The sequence below is a fragment of the Pleurodeles waltl genome, chromosome 9, assembly GCF_031143425.1.
Source record: "Pleurodeles waltl isolate 20211129_DDA chromosome 9, aPleWal1.hap1.20221129, whole genome shotgun sequence".
NCBI lineage: Eukaryota > Metazoa > Chordata > Amphibia > Caudata > Salamandridae > Pleurodeles > Pleurodeles waltl.
In genome coordinates this window covers 1,146,628,447-1,146,646,624 of record NC_090448.1, presented here as the reverse complement: position 1 = coordinate 1,146,646,624, position 18,178 = coordinate 1,146,628,447, and the positions used below count along the sequence as shown (strand labels likewise).

The window sequence follows — 18,178 nt, the reverse complement described above, 5'->3', positions numbered from 1 at the left end:
TCACCAGTTAGGAAAGGTCTGTTTGAGGTTAAAAGCCCCCAGCGTGGTTAAGCTCGGCATAGAAGTTGAGAGTGCAGAGTCTGGAGATGGGTACAGGGAGAAGTGCTCAATGCCACCTTAAAGAGCATGCCATTTTGGAGGGCTGTAGCAGATCCAGACTCAATCACTACCATCCTGAAGAAAGCAATCTAAACATAGTCCCATTATGGTGTGGTGTGATGGTGTAGCAGGTGTATGCCAGGAGATGAGATGGAGGCATCTGAGCTCAAAGATGAGCCACTGTCTTCCCTTGCTGAATTCATGTCCCAGTGGAATTTATTTATCTGGCTGCAAAAGTTGCATAAGAAATAAGGTAAGTAGTTTAATCCTTTTTAACTTTCTTTCAGAGTGACCTCTCATGTATAATTTGATCATGCCTAGTAATTGAAAACCTCTAATCACAAGTTGCACTTAAGTGACCACACTTACTGGAATAACTGGCTTGCATGAATCAGGGATGTGCATTTTGGATATAGTGGCACCCTCTAAGGAAAGAAGGCAGTTGTACAATGTAATCATCCGCGCTGTGGTAGTGGCTAAAGATAGGATTACTAGCTGCATTCACCCTGGATATCTTGGGTTGGAATACAGATGTAGGTACATGAACAAGTGGAGAATGTAGTGCCCTGAGAAGTGGGACTGGAAATCTGGAAGCGGAAAAAAACATTCCCCTTAAACTCTCACAATTCGGATGAGACTGTTGCGTAGATAAACATTAAATCATACCGCTCTAGAAGAGGTGACTTCCATTGAATGGGGATACCACTGACTGGAGATTACATGGGAGCAGACAATGATCCTTACTTTGTAGCGCTTCTTGACATGCGTCTTGAGCTCAAGCAATTTTGGGGTATAGATTGGTTTGCATTCTTAGGTAGGAAATTGGTTGGAATACTGCATGTAAACATTGATGCTGTCTGTCTCCTAAATAAGAGGCTGCACTGTTAGTGCATACCTTATAATGTCTGTGTTTGTACGTTCCGCTAATGTGTGCTGCTCTAATAAAAATTTTCTGAGAAAATATTTGCACTCTGTCAGTTTGGATTTGGGCAGTTGCCTGGTACTGAAGGCACAAATGCCAGCCACATTACCATCTTATATCTGTTTTCTAAATCACAGGACATCTCATATTTTCAGCTGCATACACAATGAGACCCCCCTTTTAGGAGGGTAGTGGGGAAGGAGTGGATGGCAGGGTGGGTTTAGGAGCAGACTATGTAAGCATTGCATAGTGGTTTAGTAGTCTACAAGCCCACTATTGGCATGCAAAAAACTCGCTCCACCCATAAATTTGCCTATTTGGTTCTCTCTTTGTGTGTATCTTTGTTTTATGTTTGCTTTGAACTGTTGTGCATCATTTTCATTAGTATATTTACATTTACTAACACTTTTTGTTTTCTTTTGCATTCATTCCTCTATTTACTTTGGGGTGTAGGAGATACGGACACTGCTAAGACTTCGGATGATATCAGTCTAAGTCTTGCCCAGAGCTGCAGCCTCTATAAAGAAGGAAGTGAAGAACATGGTAAGTCCGGTTGACCCGTTAGAATGTAATGATCACGACTTAGTAGAAAGTCACAAATAATTAAATATACTGGGCAGCCTTATATCCTAGTTCCCTGTTAATTTAATCAACTTACATTTCAATACGTTGCAGTTAAGTAAATACACTTGCCTAGAGCTTTGCATCCTAGTTCAGTGTTATAGTAATCAACATGCATTTCATTACTAATTGTCAAGAATACAAATTAGATCATTTGAACTTTGAAAGGTCCATTGAAGTTAATAGAGTGGCTCCAGACTTATAATGGCACATATAAATCCAGAGATCCAACTTTCAAATGTTTTACATTCTTTTCCCCTTTTTAATTTAGAGCATTCTACCCTTGGTGGGTTGAATGTTTTAATATCCTTAGATCTTCTGCATCAGGCTGTACTGGTTGGTAAAGGCACTGTCCCTCGTTATAGACCCTCGTCTTCGACTCTGGCCTATAACTCTGGTTCAGGGCCTTTAACAACTGTTATAGCCTTCAGCAGTGGGCTATAAGGCTATGCTGTAGAAAGCAGATTTGTAAAGTATGGTTTGGAATGTGGAGCCTTGGCTTCAAAGTGTCTAACTCTTTGCTCTTTAGAATGCTTTGCTACTTTGAGCTGTTTTTAACCTGCATTCTATTTCTAATTTAATTTGTTTTCAGCTGAGAAAACGTGTGAAATATGTTAAAAAGCACCAGTAAGCCATCAAGCAGATTGGTTAAGGAATCTGTCCAGCTTCCAGTCTTCATTGCCTAGTTCCTTTAAAATGGCAATTCACTTCCCTCCATCACTCCTAAGCGCGCATCCAGGTGCTCAGATGGCACTGTGGCTGATTTTTAACCTTGTCTTGCCTTTTACTTGAAAGGTCCACATCATTATTTGGAGAAGGTAGTTGCAAAGTACAATATGGATATGCTGACAACCAACGCTTGCTATCACGGCTCCCCAAGCCCATATATTTCTTTTGTAGAATATATAATCCTCATTGGAGTGTATTTGCATTGCTCAAACTCTTGCAGGTGCCCAAGGGTAATAAACCCAACAGTGTTTGTGCTGAGATAGACATACTCGTCTCCATTCGACATACTCGTCTGCATCCATTTGTCAAATAATGTAAGTTGATAAAATTAGAAAGATACAGAGGCAAATAGTTTATTCATGAGCACATATCCTAGATTAGCCTAATTTACACTCAACAAGCCTGGGCCAATGTATTATATGAGCACAGATGCTGTGCCACTCATGAACCCTGTTAGCAGGGACTAGTCTCTAGTTCCACGATCTGTCACTCCATGCAGCCGGTTACTCCTTAGTGGGTGGAGATAGGCGCTGATCAGGATGAAAGGCGGAGACTGGCTATGGCAAGGTACCAGGAGAAGAGGGCTTTCTTGCAGCTCTTCAGCATGGGAGACATAGGTTCTAACCCCAGCAAGGGCACCAGAATTGATTGAGTAATGTAATATGTAAATCATACCTTTCCGTACACCAGCTTGCTTTGCTTTTCGTTTATGTCCATCGCTTTGCTTCTGCCTCGTTTGATGTGTGATGTATAAATACCTATATGATTATACACGCAGGAGTGTCCATCCACCAATGAGGCTGTCTCATATTTGTGATATCTTCATCGTATACTCCCTTCCACCTATATGATGTATTTCTCTGTAAGTTCTTCAGGTAGATAGAGTGAAGGGGCATATCCATGTTGCTAAAAAAGTAAGTGTGTCCTGGTGACATCTCGAAAGCATTTTCTAGACCACATTTCCCCTTTACCTGGTAATTCAGATTCCTAAACTCTAGCTTCTGTGTTCAGTGGTTGATTTCTGTTGAAGCGGAAGGTAAACAAATCGCCCTGTTTGTGTTCAGAAATGCATGGCAGGTGCTTGCATTATTTCCTGGTGGTGCATGTGCTGGTAATCTTGGAAGTTTATTCTTATCTTAATCGATTCAGAATACACCGTTGTTTAGACTTTTTACATATATGATGTGTTCTCAATTGTTTGTGCAGAAGTGTTAAATATCAGCCAACTAATACAGTACCACCTTAGCCTTGACTAGCTGCAAAAAATGGTTCTGTGCCTGAGTGAAAATAATTAAGTTATGTTATGCACAGAGTTCCACTGATATTTTTTTTTAATCATGTCTCTAAACAGATTTGACAGCAGATCAGAAGCTTTTCCGTCTTGTCTCCAACGACTCCTTCATCTCAATCCAACCTTCCTTGTCCTCTCTGGGCCCAGATCTGCCAAGAGATTTCAGCGATAAAGTGTCTCTCCCTAACAGCCAACACCACCATGTAGAGCAGTCCTTGTCAAATGCCTGTGACACGGAAGTGGCATCTGTGGTCCCATTACACTCGCACTCCTACAGGAAAGACCACCGGCCACGAGGTGTGCCAAGAACATCTAGCTCCGCTGTAGCTTTTCCCGACACGTCGCTCAGTGACTTTTCTCACTATCATCAAAGACGAGGGTTGGATCCTGTGAGTGAGTTGGAAACACCCAAGCCCCACTCTGGGTCCAAAGAGTCAGTGGGTGAGAACGTTTGTGTGTCTGTCGTTTTTCAGCTTGATGAACTTCTCAAAAGTAGAAGCATCCAGCAGTTGTCGAGACATGGAACCAACAAACCTTTGAAAGCAGACAAAAGTGTAGACAGCTTGAGGAGCCTGAGCACAAGGAGCAGTGGATCCACCGAGAGTTATTGCAGTGGCACCGATCGGGACACCATCAGTACGATCAGCAGTTACAAAAGCGAACATACAGGCTCTACCCACGTGGAGAGCATGTTGTCATTGCACGAGGAGTTGCCAAAGGAGGAGAAAGAAGGTAGCTCCGGCGAGCAAGAGGAGGACATCAGTTCTGCCACTGATAAAAGGACTAGCAGCGAGAAGACCACTGTAGAAATCAGCATTTCTGCTGTGGTGAGCATCTCAATGGACACCAAGGAGGCCAATACATCTGATGAAGTGCTAAGTCAGAGAGGTCTCAGTTCCTCTGCATCGGAAGAAGCAAACAAAAATCCACATGCTAATGAGCTTACAATTCAAAGTGATTGGCAGCCTGGTGACAAAATGGAGGTCTTGGGTGACAAATCTCCAGTGTTGGTTGAAACACGAACTACTAAAGACGGCAGGGGGAAGCAGAAGGATGGTGATGTGCGACCAAAATCCTCTAGCTTAATCCACAGGACTGCCTCTTCACACAAATCATGCAGGAGGCGGACAGGGAAAAAGCGTGCTAGCAGTTTTGACTCGAGCCGACATAGAGAATATGTCTCCTTTCGAGGAATAAGTGGTGCAAAACCCCACAGCGCTGGTTTCTGCCACGACGAAGACTCCAGCGATCAAAGTGACTTGAGCAGGACCTCAAGCATGCAGTCAGCTCACAGATTCAGTAGCGACAGCTCTTCCAGTACCACTTCCCACTCATGCCAGTCCCCGGAGGGCAGGTATAATGCCTTAAAGACCAAATATCACATTACAAAAGAGCGCAACCCCGACTCCGAACACTCCCATCGCACCCATCTCGGATGCGAAGGCATCGGTAAGAAGCGACTGACCCGGAGGACTTCTGGTGCCAGTAGTGCCAAGAGCCGTGCCAGGGTGCTCAGCCTGGACAGTGGCACTGTAGCTTGCTTAAATGATCCAAACAGATTAGCAGCACCAGACAGCATAAAACCTTTAACCACTTCGAAATCCGATTTAGAAGCCAAAGAGGGAGAGGTGTTAGATGAACTTTGTCTTTTGGGTCGAGCATCTCAGCTGGAATGCGTTACTCGCTCTAGGAATAGCTTGCCGAACCAGGCTTCTTTCCCCAAAGGGGAAAAGCATGAAACGTGCAGTGGAGGTAAGTCTCCGTGGGTCCTAAAGTAAGTCTCCCTTTGGTAAAAGTGTTTAACTAATGACTCTATTAGATGCAAGGGTCTGACCAGCCAGGTTTGTACCTCCTCATTGAGCGAGGAAACATTTTTTGAACACTGTTGTTCATATTTTGGGAATATACCAATTTTATAAAGTATATGGATACTGTTTTACTTTTGTGGCTGTGTACAAATTGTTTAAATATTTTTAAAAGCAGAGACCATTAGCCGAATGATACTCTGTGTGGTGTTTGTGTTCACTCTGATTATAAGCTGTCCAAAAGTCCTCCACATCAGTTAAGATTTGGTGAATCTTTCGAAATACTTGACATGTTCTGTGATTGCATCATTCAGGACAAGCACTGTTAGACGAGGGTGAGGGCCACGCTACTTCATTTTATTTCTGTATCATACTTGCGCATAGCAGATCACATAAAACATAAAGGAAAATCAGTAAAGACAGTTGATAGGTAAGAATAAGACTTAGGAGTTATTTTTTAGCTGTTTTGCCCCCGAACAAGGTAAAACCATCATACAGCATGTGGGAAATGCAAGGGTTCCAAGGAGAGAGAATAAGCCACCATCTGTCCTGACTCTGTAGTCCATTGTATCTTCCCTGTTAGTAATTTTGTAAGCAGTGAAGTGCATCATATATATTTTTCGGGTCTCTTAGGATAACAGTGCAGATGAGATTGTGCATGGCCTTGTGGACAGCTCATCATCTGGATTGTCCAAACAGCTACTATTTTGTCTGTCCTGTTTTACCATATCTCATCCTTAATATTGCTGACGTGGTCATTGCCACTGGACTGGGTGTGGGACTGGGTGTGGGACGGAGGAGGGAGATGGGGAGTCCTGCAAGGTGAACTGAGGCAGTGAGTGGGTGTGGGGGGCTCCTCAAGAGCTAGGCGGAAGGTACATTAATGACCTCTGAACTTCTATGAGGAAGGAGACCCTTGAAGAGCAGACTGGTCTTGCTACAATGTGAGATTGTTGAAGAACAGGGGAGAGGGTTGGTTGTTTACCAGTGAGCAACGCTTGTTGTACTGTAACCTCTTGATTGTATTATGGCGTATGTACATTATATTATAAAGTGTTTTTTTCATTTGGCAATATAACATATTCTACGTTTTTCCTCGAAGCCGAATCTGAGTCACAAGATTCAAATTATTCTAAACAATTTTTTCCTCACAGGACGAAGGACTGCGCACTAGTAAGGAAAATGTGCCCTCAAGGCAGAACAGTTTTTTAAAATTAAAAATGAAATGCACTGATTTTCTGCATCTTGCGTAGGTTTTAAAAAATCTGCATATAATCACCTAAAAACAACAGTGAACTTAAGATTGCTTCAAAAATCTGAAAACCCTTTGAAATTGTCAAGTTATGGTTAGCTGCAGAAACCAGAAGCCTTGCCCCACCAAACACTTTTGCATGGCTTGATCGTGACTACTGCTACTGATAGTAATACGTTTACCATCAGATGTGATCAGACTGACAGCTCAAATTACATTACTTTTATTGATTCCAGCCTCTGCAGGGTCTGAGCACAGGGCCTGGTCCAGCCTTTTACCCAAACTTCTGGTCACCTAACTCACTGAGCTGCACAATTGACTTGTAGATTCAAGCTTTTTATGGCTGTGTTTTGGTACAGGTTCAGCTCCATTCCCCTTGACGAGGATCAGGACTGTATGGCCTTCACCAGTGCTCAAGAGGTTCTTGGAGCATAGGCTGGTCTGTGTTTATGCACTGTAGCAGCCTTTGTGCCAGCAAACCAGTTGAGCACAGCCTTTGACCATGCACTGTGGACTCTACGCTCTGACCTGTGGCCAGGGCCTGAGAAAGGCCTAAGATTGACTGTGCTCACTGCCCATGGTGTTTGACATCCATAGTTTGCTTTGAACTTTTTGGTTTCACTTTTTTTCTTTAGGTTTTGGAGAAAAGGTCAAGTTTTCCCCCATCCCACTTAAATACCCTCTATCATTTTTTCAGGTCACAGGCTTTGGTGCCTGATAATTCCATGAGGGCCCCCTAAACAGCAACAAGTTTTCAGTTGCTGCCAAATGAAGAACCGGGAAAGGCAGGCTCACCTCTCCCAGCGGTGGAGGGGACACCCTAAGCCTTCAGGGTCTCTTACCAGCAAAGAACACAACAGGCGGAGTCACGACTGATGAGGAAGAGAAAAGTTTTATTAGTAAAACAGATAATAGCTCGAGCTGAGCACAGTGTCCCAGGACAGTCTGAATGACTTTCCTACGGAGGCTGGCTGCTTCATTCTGCAGCGTACAATCTTATATAGTTAAGCTGCCCCCCTTCAGCCAGGAAGCCACCCCTCCATATCTGGTGAACACAAAAGCTTCAAACAGTTCTCCTTTTAACCCGAGAGCATCCTGCTGACGTACATACATTTGATTAGTCTTTCCTGCTTGTACTCCCACTGTCTCGGGAGTATCCTGCTAATACACGGCAAAGTGACAGTTCATTTGTCAAATGTCAGTCTTATCACAGTTGGTTTGATAATTTACGAGGATATCCCTTGCAGGAGGCCCCTGGAATGCGGTGGGAAGAGGTACAGTTCTGTTCGTGCACAATGATAAGAAGGATACAGCTGTGGCTCGGTATCCTGAAAGTCAGCTTGGTTAGATAAGTGGAGAGGCCCAGAGGAGGAAATGGTTTTAGACAAAAACTGAGTTCACAGGGAAGTCAACTTACACAGTTTAAATGAAGAGTCAGCTTTGTCGAGCACATGGCAATATTAACGGAATACGCAAAAATAAAGTCTGAGGCAAATACATCTCGGATTATTATTTAACAATCCCTCCTTTTGCCATTGCGAGGCAAATTTCTGTTCAGTTCACTTCTATCTTTAGAAGCTCATCAATTTGTTGTTGAAGCATTAGTCGCTCAGTATTCTCTTTGATATTGGTGGGTTTGGGTGTTAACATCGAAGCACAGACCCCACACAATGCAGGACCACATTGTACGCATAGACAGCATGTGAAGAATGTGGCAGCTATGATAGCCAGGAATATCAAAACCTTCCAACCCCAGGAGACCAACACCTGCCACAGACCTGAAGTCCAAGACCAAGGCGTACCATTGTCCTCATGTATAACCGATGCTATTTTATGTAATCTTGAAATGGCTGCAAATACTGAGGGTGAATTATCTGGTATGTAAACGCAGCAGCTGGCCCCTATGATGCGACAAGCTCCACCCCTATCTGCTAGTATGACGTCAAGCACCATTCTGTTCTGAAGAGCTACCATCCTGGTAGCTTGGAGTTCTGCGGTGTTATTGGCAAGTGCTCCAGCTGTTTCATTTATCGTAGCCTCCAAGACTCGCGTTAGTCGTCGTATTTGCAGACTGTTCACCGAGGGCCCCCAAAAGGGTAGCAGTCCTTTTGTTATATCCATGAACAGCTGTGCGGAAGTGTCTGTTTGGTCTACAGTATCTCTTCTTTGTCGATGATACGTAGGTGGCTTGTTGAACGTTGGTGGGAGAAGGAAGGCAATATAGCAAATGCCGCTCCAACCAGGTGGCAGCCAGGTGTAGGCCTTACTCCCACATACAAAGTATAGTCCTGTAGGTGCATTGAGGTAAGGGGTGGAGGTGTTGTACGTGATGGTCGCTTTACAGACACTGACTCCGACAGGTATGCGTCCTTGTCCGCAGATACAGAGTGGGGCCTGCCGAGGTCTGATAGATATTGTTTTTGGTTTCATGGAGACCGGACCAAATGTATATTCCATGAGTGGATAGCGGGGCAAGGTCATGATCCTACGCATTGTTGGAGAATCCGTACAATTGCACGCGATGTGTATCTTGGCTTGAAACTGAAGGATAAAGTCTTCAAAGAGTGTGTTGTTCGTTATGATACCGGGTCGTCTCACAGGCCTAGAACCGGGTAGGGGGGTCTGTATTGAAACATTGGACATTAAGGAACAAGTGTAGGCAGCCGTTACAGGAAAGACTGGAAACTGAAATGCATGAGCAGCCGTGTGAGGAAAATGACCACAAACCCAACAGTCTGTCAAGTTTGTAACAAGTTGATGTTGATGTAGCATCTGGATGAACGTATTATTGTCATATTCTTGTCTCCTGGCATGTATCTCAGGTGGTAGAGATACATGTGTATGCATGGGCGCAGACGTTGGTGTAGGAGGCTGTCTTTTCTCTGTAGCAGTGTGGATGGTCCAGCCAATGCACGCTAATATGACAAGAAGCACTACAATTATCGCCAGACACGTTGTACGTGGACCAAACAATTTTTTTAAATGTTTAATTTTTCTCAGTTTCTGTCTCTGTACGCTCTTCTCGTAATCTGAATACATAGTCCTTTTCCTTTCTCAAGTCTGCTCTTCTCACTGGCAGTGATCAATATCAAATTTAGTTATTCAGTTCCTGCGTGCCACCCAGCCTCCCCTAGGTGCTGCCCGTGACTGGTGGTTGCTCCACCGGTGGGTGATTCCAGCAGTCCTATTGACACTCTCTGGTCCGCCACACCGGACAAAATCACGGCCCTGCAGCGAATGTTTGGCTGGATGCAACAGGTAAACGATGAATCATCTATTCAATGTTGGTGACGTTTGCGGAGGTCATATCTCGCAGAACCAGGCTCAGTCTGATCCGGAAACAAGGGAACAACTGGAACACCTTCAGGTGTTGCTCCCCGAAGGACCGAATCACTCTCCTCCTGGGTGGCTGTCCACTCTATCTGCGCGTCACTGAAAGGAACAAAAGTGGGTACTTTCTCGCATTCGTCGTCACCTTGACCCTCTTTCACCCACTGATCGTATGGTAAGGGCAAAGGTACCCTTTTGCAGTGTGAAGCGTGGATCCAATTCTTTGCTCCCTCGACTTTCACAGCAGTCCTGGTAGCAAGGAGTACTTGGCGGGGGCCTTTCCACCGGGGCTCGAGACTCTTTTTGCGCTGGAAATTCTTGGTGAGGACCCAGTCACCAGGCTCGATACAGTGGCCTGGAGTAAGAGGTAATGGTGGCAGAATATCCTTCACCTGCTGATGAATGAGACGTAAAGAGTTAGTGAGTTCATTGAGGTAATCCATCAATACAGGGTATGGTAAATCTGAGTATTTCTTTGGCCTTGGAACTCCCCACACATTAGCCGGTCTCCCCATGACCACTTCATATGGCGAGAGACCTGACTTGGAATGTGGTGTAGCCCGAAGTGACAACAGGGCCAGGGGGAGAGCATCAGGCCACGATATGCCTTTGTCAGCACATATTTTGGACAACTTCAATTTGAGTGAACCATTATATTTCTCAACTAGTCCTGCAGCTTGTGGATGGTTGGCAGCATGGAATTTCTGTCTAATTCCCAATCCTTCACACACCTTTTTCATCACCTGACCTGTAAAATGGCTGCCATTGTCTGACCATGCAATTCGAGGCATTCCAAACCGGGGAGAAAACTCTTTCAAGAGTACCTTAGCAGTTGTGAGGGCTGTGTTGTCCCTTGTAGGATAGGCTTCTACCCATTTGCTAAACATGCAGACGACCACCAATACATACTTCAAATTGTTACATCTTTCCATTTCGATGTAATCCATCTGTATAGCTTCAAATGGGTAATCAGGGGGCGCGAAATGGCCGGGAGGTACTTTAATGCCCTTGCCAGGATTGTGTTGCATGCAAATCATACAGTGTTTAACCAACTTCTCAGCTGCCTTTGGAATATTTTTGTTGTACCAGACAGGGGCAAGAAGTTTGCATATCCCTGCTGGACTGATGTGTGCTGGACCATGAGCCATTGTCACTACAGGAAGGACATACCCATCAGGAAGCATCCATCTCTGGGCTTCTGACAAGTCTGTCCAACACCCTGTTTCTTCATTAAACCTCGCGTGTGTCTCCTTCCATGATGCCAATTCAACTTCCGTCGCTTCTGCCTGTATGCTTTTCTCACTCTCTACCGTGTCCTCAAACATCCCGTTATCTGGGACCCATCTGGCCGGTCCCGCTACATACATCTTGTTTTTCGTCTGACGTGCTGTTTCCTTCGCTACCTGATCTGCAAAGGCGTTCCCTTTCCCTACGTGATCAGTGATCTTTCTGTGTGCGCTGCATTTCACAATGGCCATGGTCCGTGGCAGGGCTAGAACGGAGAGCAGTCTGTGTATTAACCCCCCATGTTGTATGTGGGTGCCGTGTGATGTGAGAAAGCCTCTTTCCGCCCACAATCTGCCAAAATTGTGTGCCACTCCAAACGCGTATTGACTGTCAGTGTAGATATTGACATCTAAATCTGTGCTTATTTCACAGGCTCTAATCAGTGCCACTAACTCAGCCGCTTGTGCTGAATTATGTGGTATCCGACGTGCTTCAACTACTGCCGTTAGTGTTGTGATAGCATATGCAGCTGATGTGGTGCCATCAGGTAATTTGAGACATGAACCATCAATGTACAAGGTGCCTTGGGGGTTACTTAGAGGCGTGTCTTGCAGATCTACCCTTCCTTTCGTTTCCTCCTCTGTCCTGATAATGCAGTCATGTATATCAGTATGTGTATCTTCAGAGCTTTCAGTCAGGGGTAATAACGTTGCGGGATTCAAGGTAGTGCATCTTTTGATGGTGATGTGACTGGCAAGAAGTGTTAACTCATAACTGGTCAGGCGGGCATTTGTAAGGTGTTGTGTCTTAGTTTTGTTAAGTAGGGCATCAACGGCATGTGGGACCAACAATAATAATGAAGTATCCATAACTATTCCAGCTGATTGGCGCACTGCTACTGCGGCTGCAGCTACAGCCCGTAGGCAGCTTGGAAGAGCCCTGGCAACAGGATCCAGAAGGGCTGAAAAATAAGCACATGGTCGCTGTTTGCCACCATGTTCTTGTGTCAGGACTGAGAGAGAGCAACCGTTATGTTCACTTACAAACAATGTAAAGGGCTTATGATAGTCAGGCGTGCCTAACACAGGGGCTGAACAGAGAGCGTCCTTCAAATCTTCAAAGCTGGACTGGCATTCAGTATTCCAGACAACGGTGTCCGGGCAGTCTTTGTGGGTGAGTGCTAAGAAAGGCTTGATAAGGAGAGAAAAATTAGGTATCCATTGGCGGCAAAAAGATGTGATGCCAATGAATCCCCTGACCTCCCTCTGTGTTGTGGGGACAGGTATATTGCGTATGGCTTGTACCCGGGCCGGGGTAAGTGTACGTCCCTCCTTCGACAGCAGGTGACCAAGATAGGTAACCTGCTGTTGACAATACTGTAATTTAGTGAGGGATACTTTGTGATGGTGTTGGGATAGATAAGTGAGAAGTGCAACTGTGTCTTTTTTGCAATTTTCTTGGGAGTCAGAAGCAATAAGGAGATCATCAACATATTGTACCAGGGCGGAACCAGCGGGGAATTGAAAGGAATCCAGCTGTCCCTTGAGCACCTGGCTAAAAACACTGGGTGATTCCGTGTACCCCTGAGGTGCGCGACAGAACCGGAAACTGCGACCGCCCAGGGAGAATCCAAAAATGTGTCTGCTGTCCGGGTGAATGGGTATGCTAAAGAATGCGTTCTTGAGATCAATTACAGAGAACCAGGTAGCAGTGGAGGGTATCATTGTTAGGAGGGTGGTAATGTCGGGTACAACAGGGAATTGAGGCTCCACTACTTTATTAACTGCTCGAAGGTCAAGCACAAAGCGTAGGCCGGGCTGATGGGAAGAATCAGCGGACTTTTTGAGTACTGGGAGTATGGGGCTGTTACATGTATTACCTCTGGTCTCTTCAACAACTCCTTTATCAATCAGCTGCAATATAATGTCCTTGAGGGCCTGTTCAGTGTGATGTGGTAACTTGTACTGTGGCAGACGGGGAAGTAGTGCATGCTCTTTTAACTTGATGGAGAAAGGGGGGATATCAAGGCAGCCCACATCTTCATTGTTTGAAGCCCAAAGTGTAGCGGGGAGCATCTCTAGCTCAGGCGGGAGTGGTAACGCTATGAACTGGGTGGGTGTCACGTGAGGACCCATGGTGACGTACACGCCATCAGGGGAACAATATATAGTGGCGTGTAATCTTTTCAGTAAATCGAGACCTAGCAAATTTTCACTACAACCAGAGGTAAGTATTAGAGGAGAATCAACAGTGTAGGGACCAATTGTGAGTTCCAGTGGCTTGGATACGGGGTTAATCACTGGGACGCCTGAGAATCCTACAGACACGTTAGTATTGCTGGACAAAGGGACCCCAGGGACCGCATCCTTCATAACAGAACTCTTAGTGGCTCCAGTGTCAATTAAAAAATTCTTAGAAGTACCATCTAGTTGTACTTCTACATGTGGGCCATTCTGTTTAACTGGGATTGGGACGGGTCCTATCCTCCCTTGTCCTAAGCTGTCCTAGCAGGAATAGAAGCCCTGACCTTCTTCCGGATCATAATTATCATTATAATACTGGCGTTGGGCAGAACTATTGTCAAAGTAATTTTCAGCGGCTGCTATATTTTGCTGTTGATGGGCTCTATTAGGTCCCTGCTGTGGGGGACCTCCCCGTCCTCTACCTCGGGGTGCTCCACGGGGCGCTCCTCTACCTCTTGTCTGGGGCGCAAACCCGTTTTTATTTGGGCAATCATTTTTCCAATGACCTTCCTCTTTACAATAGTCACACTGATTGTAGCTCAGGGAATAGCGGGGCTGATAACTGTTGGGACCATTATTTTGGTACTGAGGTCCACGGGGAATTGACCTATTCTGGGGGTACGCCTGCTGTACTAGAATTTTAGTTTTTAACTCTTTTGTTTGTTTGTCTTTTCTGTCCTTCTCTTCATGAACCCTATTCTCGTAATATTGGGCCATATTAAGTATCTCAATGGGAGTGCTTGTCGACCAGGTACTCTCAGTCAACCGAATTTTTGAGGCCACCTCAGGTGATATGCAATTTACAAATTTATCTACAAACAGCCGCATACCACCTTCGGTAGAGGTGTCTTGTCCACTAAAGTCAGTGTATGCCCTTTCAAACCGAGAGAAAAAGTCAGCAATGTGTTCGTCTTTCTTTTGTTTACATGTATCTATTCTATCCCAGTCTACTAATCGCGGGGGCAAGGACTTCTGTATAAGCGTAAGAAGTCTGTCAGGGAGAGCTACTATTAGGGCTCCCGGCTTGTCACCAGGCTTCCTGTCTTTGTCCTCGTGGTCCAGTTGATCCCAGGTACCGCCTAGCTCAACAGGATAGTCTTTCTGTATGATAGTCTTCCAGATATCCTGTGGTACAAGGGTACCAAACAACATTTTAATGTCCATGAGAGTCAATATTTGTGGACTTATTATTTGGGAAAATTCTTTATAGAAGCCGGCAGGATTCTTGCGTGGGTCAGGCAAGTGGGCTTTTAGCGCTAGGACCTCTGTTCTATCCCATTGCTGGTACACAAATTGTTGTTTCCAGTGAGCGGGCACTACCGCGGCACCCTCTCCTGTGGCTGGAACGTAGCTGGGTGGGACTTCCCTTAAGGGGTGCTGTGTTGTGTGAGTGGAAGGAATACGTGAAGGACTGGGTGAACCTGTTTCTTTATCCCTCTTGTGGTGGTATTTCTTCCTATAACTTAACAGCTGACGGAGGTAGTCCTTAAGGTCCTTTCCCTGATGATAGCCTGTGGCTACCTCCTGTTTTATTCTGAGTACTTGCAAGGGGGGATTGCTATCTAAATTTTCATCCCATTTTTCCATTAGTATCTCACACATACGTTGTATCATGTCTGCCTGTTGTACTGCTTGAAACTGAGCAAAATTCTGCCAAATAGTCTCCAGGCTTGGCTGTGTTAAGATATATTTATGCAACATTGTGTTAATTTTCCTTTCTTCTGTCAGTTTATTGCGTCGTGGACGTCCTGGGGGAGGTGATATTGTGAGGCCATCATCGTCTGAGCTCTCGTCTTTTATTTGTAGCAAGGGGGCTGAAGCGCTTGGGGAGTCTGACCTGGGGGTCACTGGAGCTGATGCTGGGGGTCTCTGGTGTTCAGATTGTGGTGGTAGGGCAAATGTTACTGCATTCACTGGTGAACCTAATGGCTGGGGCATCTGAGCAATTGGGGGTAAAGCTGGATATATTGTTGGGGTATAAACAGGGGGGCAGTCTAGGACATCTTGCATGAGAGGATCCTTTTCGGGGTCTCTTTTCTTTTTTTCAGGTGTTTGTTGAACCACATATATCCAACTGGTGTCTTCTATCTATCTGGGCCCATCCCTGCTCTGCATTCTGCCGGTCATATTCTTGGGCTTTCTCAGCATCTGATTTTGCATTATGTCTCTTAGCATCCTTTGCTGCTTTAATTCGTTTTTGTCTACCCTCTTTCTGCCATAACCTGAGTGAATCAAACATACCAGGCCTACTTTTGGTTGCAAATAATCTTTCTTCTAAAAAATCAATTTTCAGTTCATCAAAAGTCCCATGCAGTGGCCACTGTAATTCAGCACTATGCCTAGTCTTTTTACGCCATATGTCAGTCCATATTATACTTCCCACCCCGTGTTTTACATACATTTCATGACAAGGAGTTCCAATTGGAGGAGCCGGACAAGACTCCTCCAAGCGGGAGTCCGCTTGACAACAAAAACAGCACCATTTCCTTAATTTACTGAATGCCGGCATTATTTTAAACAGACAGTTGTAACTTAGTATCAGTGGATGGAAAACAGAAACAACGGAAGCAAATATGCAATCTATATATTATGACAGTTAATTATTTTACAAAACATCCACTGACTTCGGTCTTTGCAAAGATCGAATGACACCTACCAGACAGACACAGAAAAGACAGGGGTTAACCCTGTCCTTACCTTACTCTTGTCTTCCTCCTCAGTCAGGACTCCGAACTCAGGGCCAGCTATGTCAGGAACTCCAGTCAGGGCAGAGCCGCCGGCGCCCGTTGAGACAAAGAGGGGGGAGCACCGCTGGAGTACCGCAGGTCCACGAGGAAAAAGATACTTCCCAAATCAGTTGTGGGGCGCCCCCTTTGGTAGTCCTGCAGTGAACCTCCTCCTCCTTCCGAGCAGACGGCGGGTGCCACTGATGGAGTCCCTGTTCGGGCGCCAACTGAAGAACCGGGAAAGGCAGGCTCACCTCTCCCAGCGGTGGAGGGGACACCCTAAGCCTTCAGGGTCTCTTACCAGCAAAGAACACAACAGGCGGAGTCACGACTGATGAGGAAGAGAAAAGTTTTATTAGTAAAACAGATAATAGCTCGAGCTGAGCACAGTGTCCCAGGACAGTCTGAATGACTTTCCTACGGAGGCTGGCTGCTTCATTCTGCAGCGTACAATCTTATATAGTTAAGCTGCCCCCCTTCAGCCAGGAAGCCACCCCTCCATATCTGGTGAACACAAAAGCTTCAAACAGTTCTCCTTTTAACCCGAGAGCATCCTGCTGACGTACATACATTTGATTAGTCTTTCCTGCTTGTACTCCCACTGTCTCGGGAGTATCCTGCTAATACACGGCAAAGTGACAGTTCATTTGTCAAATGTCAGTCTTATCACAGTTGGTTTGATAATTTACGAGGATATCCCTTGCAGGAGGCCCCTGGAATGCGGTGGGAAGAGGTACAGTTCTGTTCGTGCACAATGATAAGAAGGATACAGCTGTGGCTCGGTATCCTGAAAGTCAGCTTGGTTAGATAAGTGGAGAGGCCCAGAGGAGGAAATGGTTTTAGACAAAAACTGAGTTCACAGGGAAGTCAACTTACACAGTTTAAATGAAGAGTCAGCTTTGTCGAGCACATGGCAATATTAACGGAATACGCAAAAATAAAGTCTGAGGCAAATACATCTCGGATTATTATTTAACACAAACAACCAGAGTAACCAGGAGCTCAGATCCTTGGATGATCCACACATCTTGTTCTAAATTGATTTAAATAAAATTGACCATTTTAAGAAATAGTATCCATTACAGGCAGCTGACTACCTATCAAAAATACCTTTGCCATATCCCACTTTTCAAACAGCAAGATGCATAGCTTCTTAGGCTGTCACTAATTCAATACCAACCATAAACAACAAGTATCCGAAGGGCATCAGAAATGGGGTCTCTATTTGGCAGTCATTTTACACCATGTCCCAGTAGGAACCCTCACTCTAGTGAGGGTAAGCGAGATACACAGCTCAGATAACCCCTGCTCACACCCTTGATAGGTTGGCACAAGCAATCAGGCTTATTTCAGAGGCAATTTGTAAAGTATTGTATCAACACACAGTAACACAATGAAAGCACCACAAAATCGCAACACCAGTTTAGAAAAATAGCCAATATTTATCGGAGTAAAACAAGACCAAAATGACGACAATCCAACATACACAAGAAAAGTTATGAATTTTCAAAGATTAAACTCAATATAGCGCTAAGAAACACAAATGCTTCAGTTTGGTGTTATCAAAGCATAGTGACTGAGTTGTTCCAGATAATCTGACGCCAGTCACTGAGTCACATGGATCCCCAGGTACAGTACCTTTGATAAAGCAGAAACAAGCCAGTGCACAAAGTCGGGCAGGTGAGGCTTTGCTGGATCCAGTGTGGCGGCGGAGCCTTACTGCTGAGCAGGAGAGATGATGCGGCATCGGTGTGAAGTGTCACTCTGGCAGGGTCGATGTATGGCATTTCAAGACGCGGTGGGGCAATCTCACGGGGTCATAGGCATGCCACAGGGCTGCAGACGTCACAGCGGAGTCGGTTGTCATGTGCGTCGGGGACACAGCACTCTGGACTCATGAAGTCATGGGACATCAGTGGGGCTTCGGAGGCGT

General features: G+C 45.3%; 2 protein-coding genes across 7 annotated transcripts in view; one reads left to right on the top strand and one right to left on the bottom strand.

Annotated features, from left to right (window-relative positions):
• Nucleotides 1-18,178, top strand: part of PCNX1 (pecanex 1) — a 436,152-nt gene that overhangs the window by 144,397 nt on the left and 273,577 nt on the right. For all 5 annotated transcript variants that reach the window (XM_069208962.1, XM_069208959.1, XM_069208961.1 and 2 more), the window contains exons 5-6: nt 1,475-1,564; nt 3,723-5,414. In XM_069208962.1, the coding sequence (XP_069065063.1) occupies nt 1,475-1,564; nt 3,723-5,414 (1,782 nt within the window). The remainder of the gene's footprint in view (nt 1-1,474; nt 1,565-3,722; nt 5,415-18,178) is intronic.
• Nucleotides 7,593-17,111, bottom strand: LOC138260453 (uncharacterized). Of its 2 annotated transcripts, none has more exons than XM_069208965.1 (2): nt 16,217-17,111; nt 7,593-10,444 (listed from the first exon to the last, which is right to left on the bottom strand). In XM_069208965.1, the coding sequence occupies exon 2, from the start codon at nt 9,756-9,758 to the stop codon at nt 8,274-8,276; it is 1,485 nt and encodes a 494-aa protein (XP_069065066.1). In that variant the 5' UTR covers nt 9,759-10,444; nt 16,217-17,111; the 3' UTR covers nt 7,593-8,273. The 2 variants fall into 2 exon arrangements, with proteins under 2 accessions (XP_069065066.1, XP_069065067.1); XM_069208966.1 differs by having other exon boundaries at nt 16,222-17,111.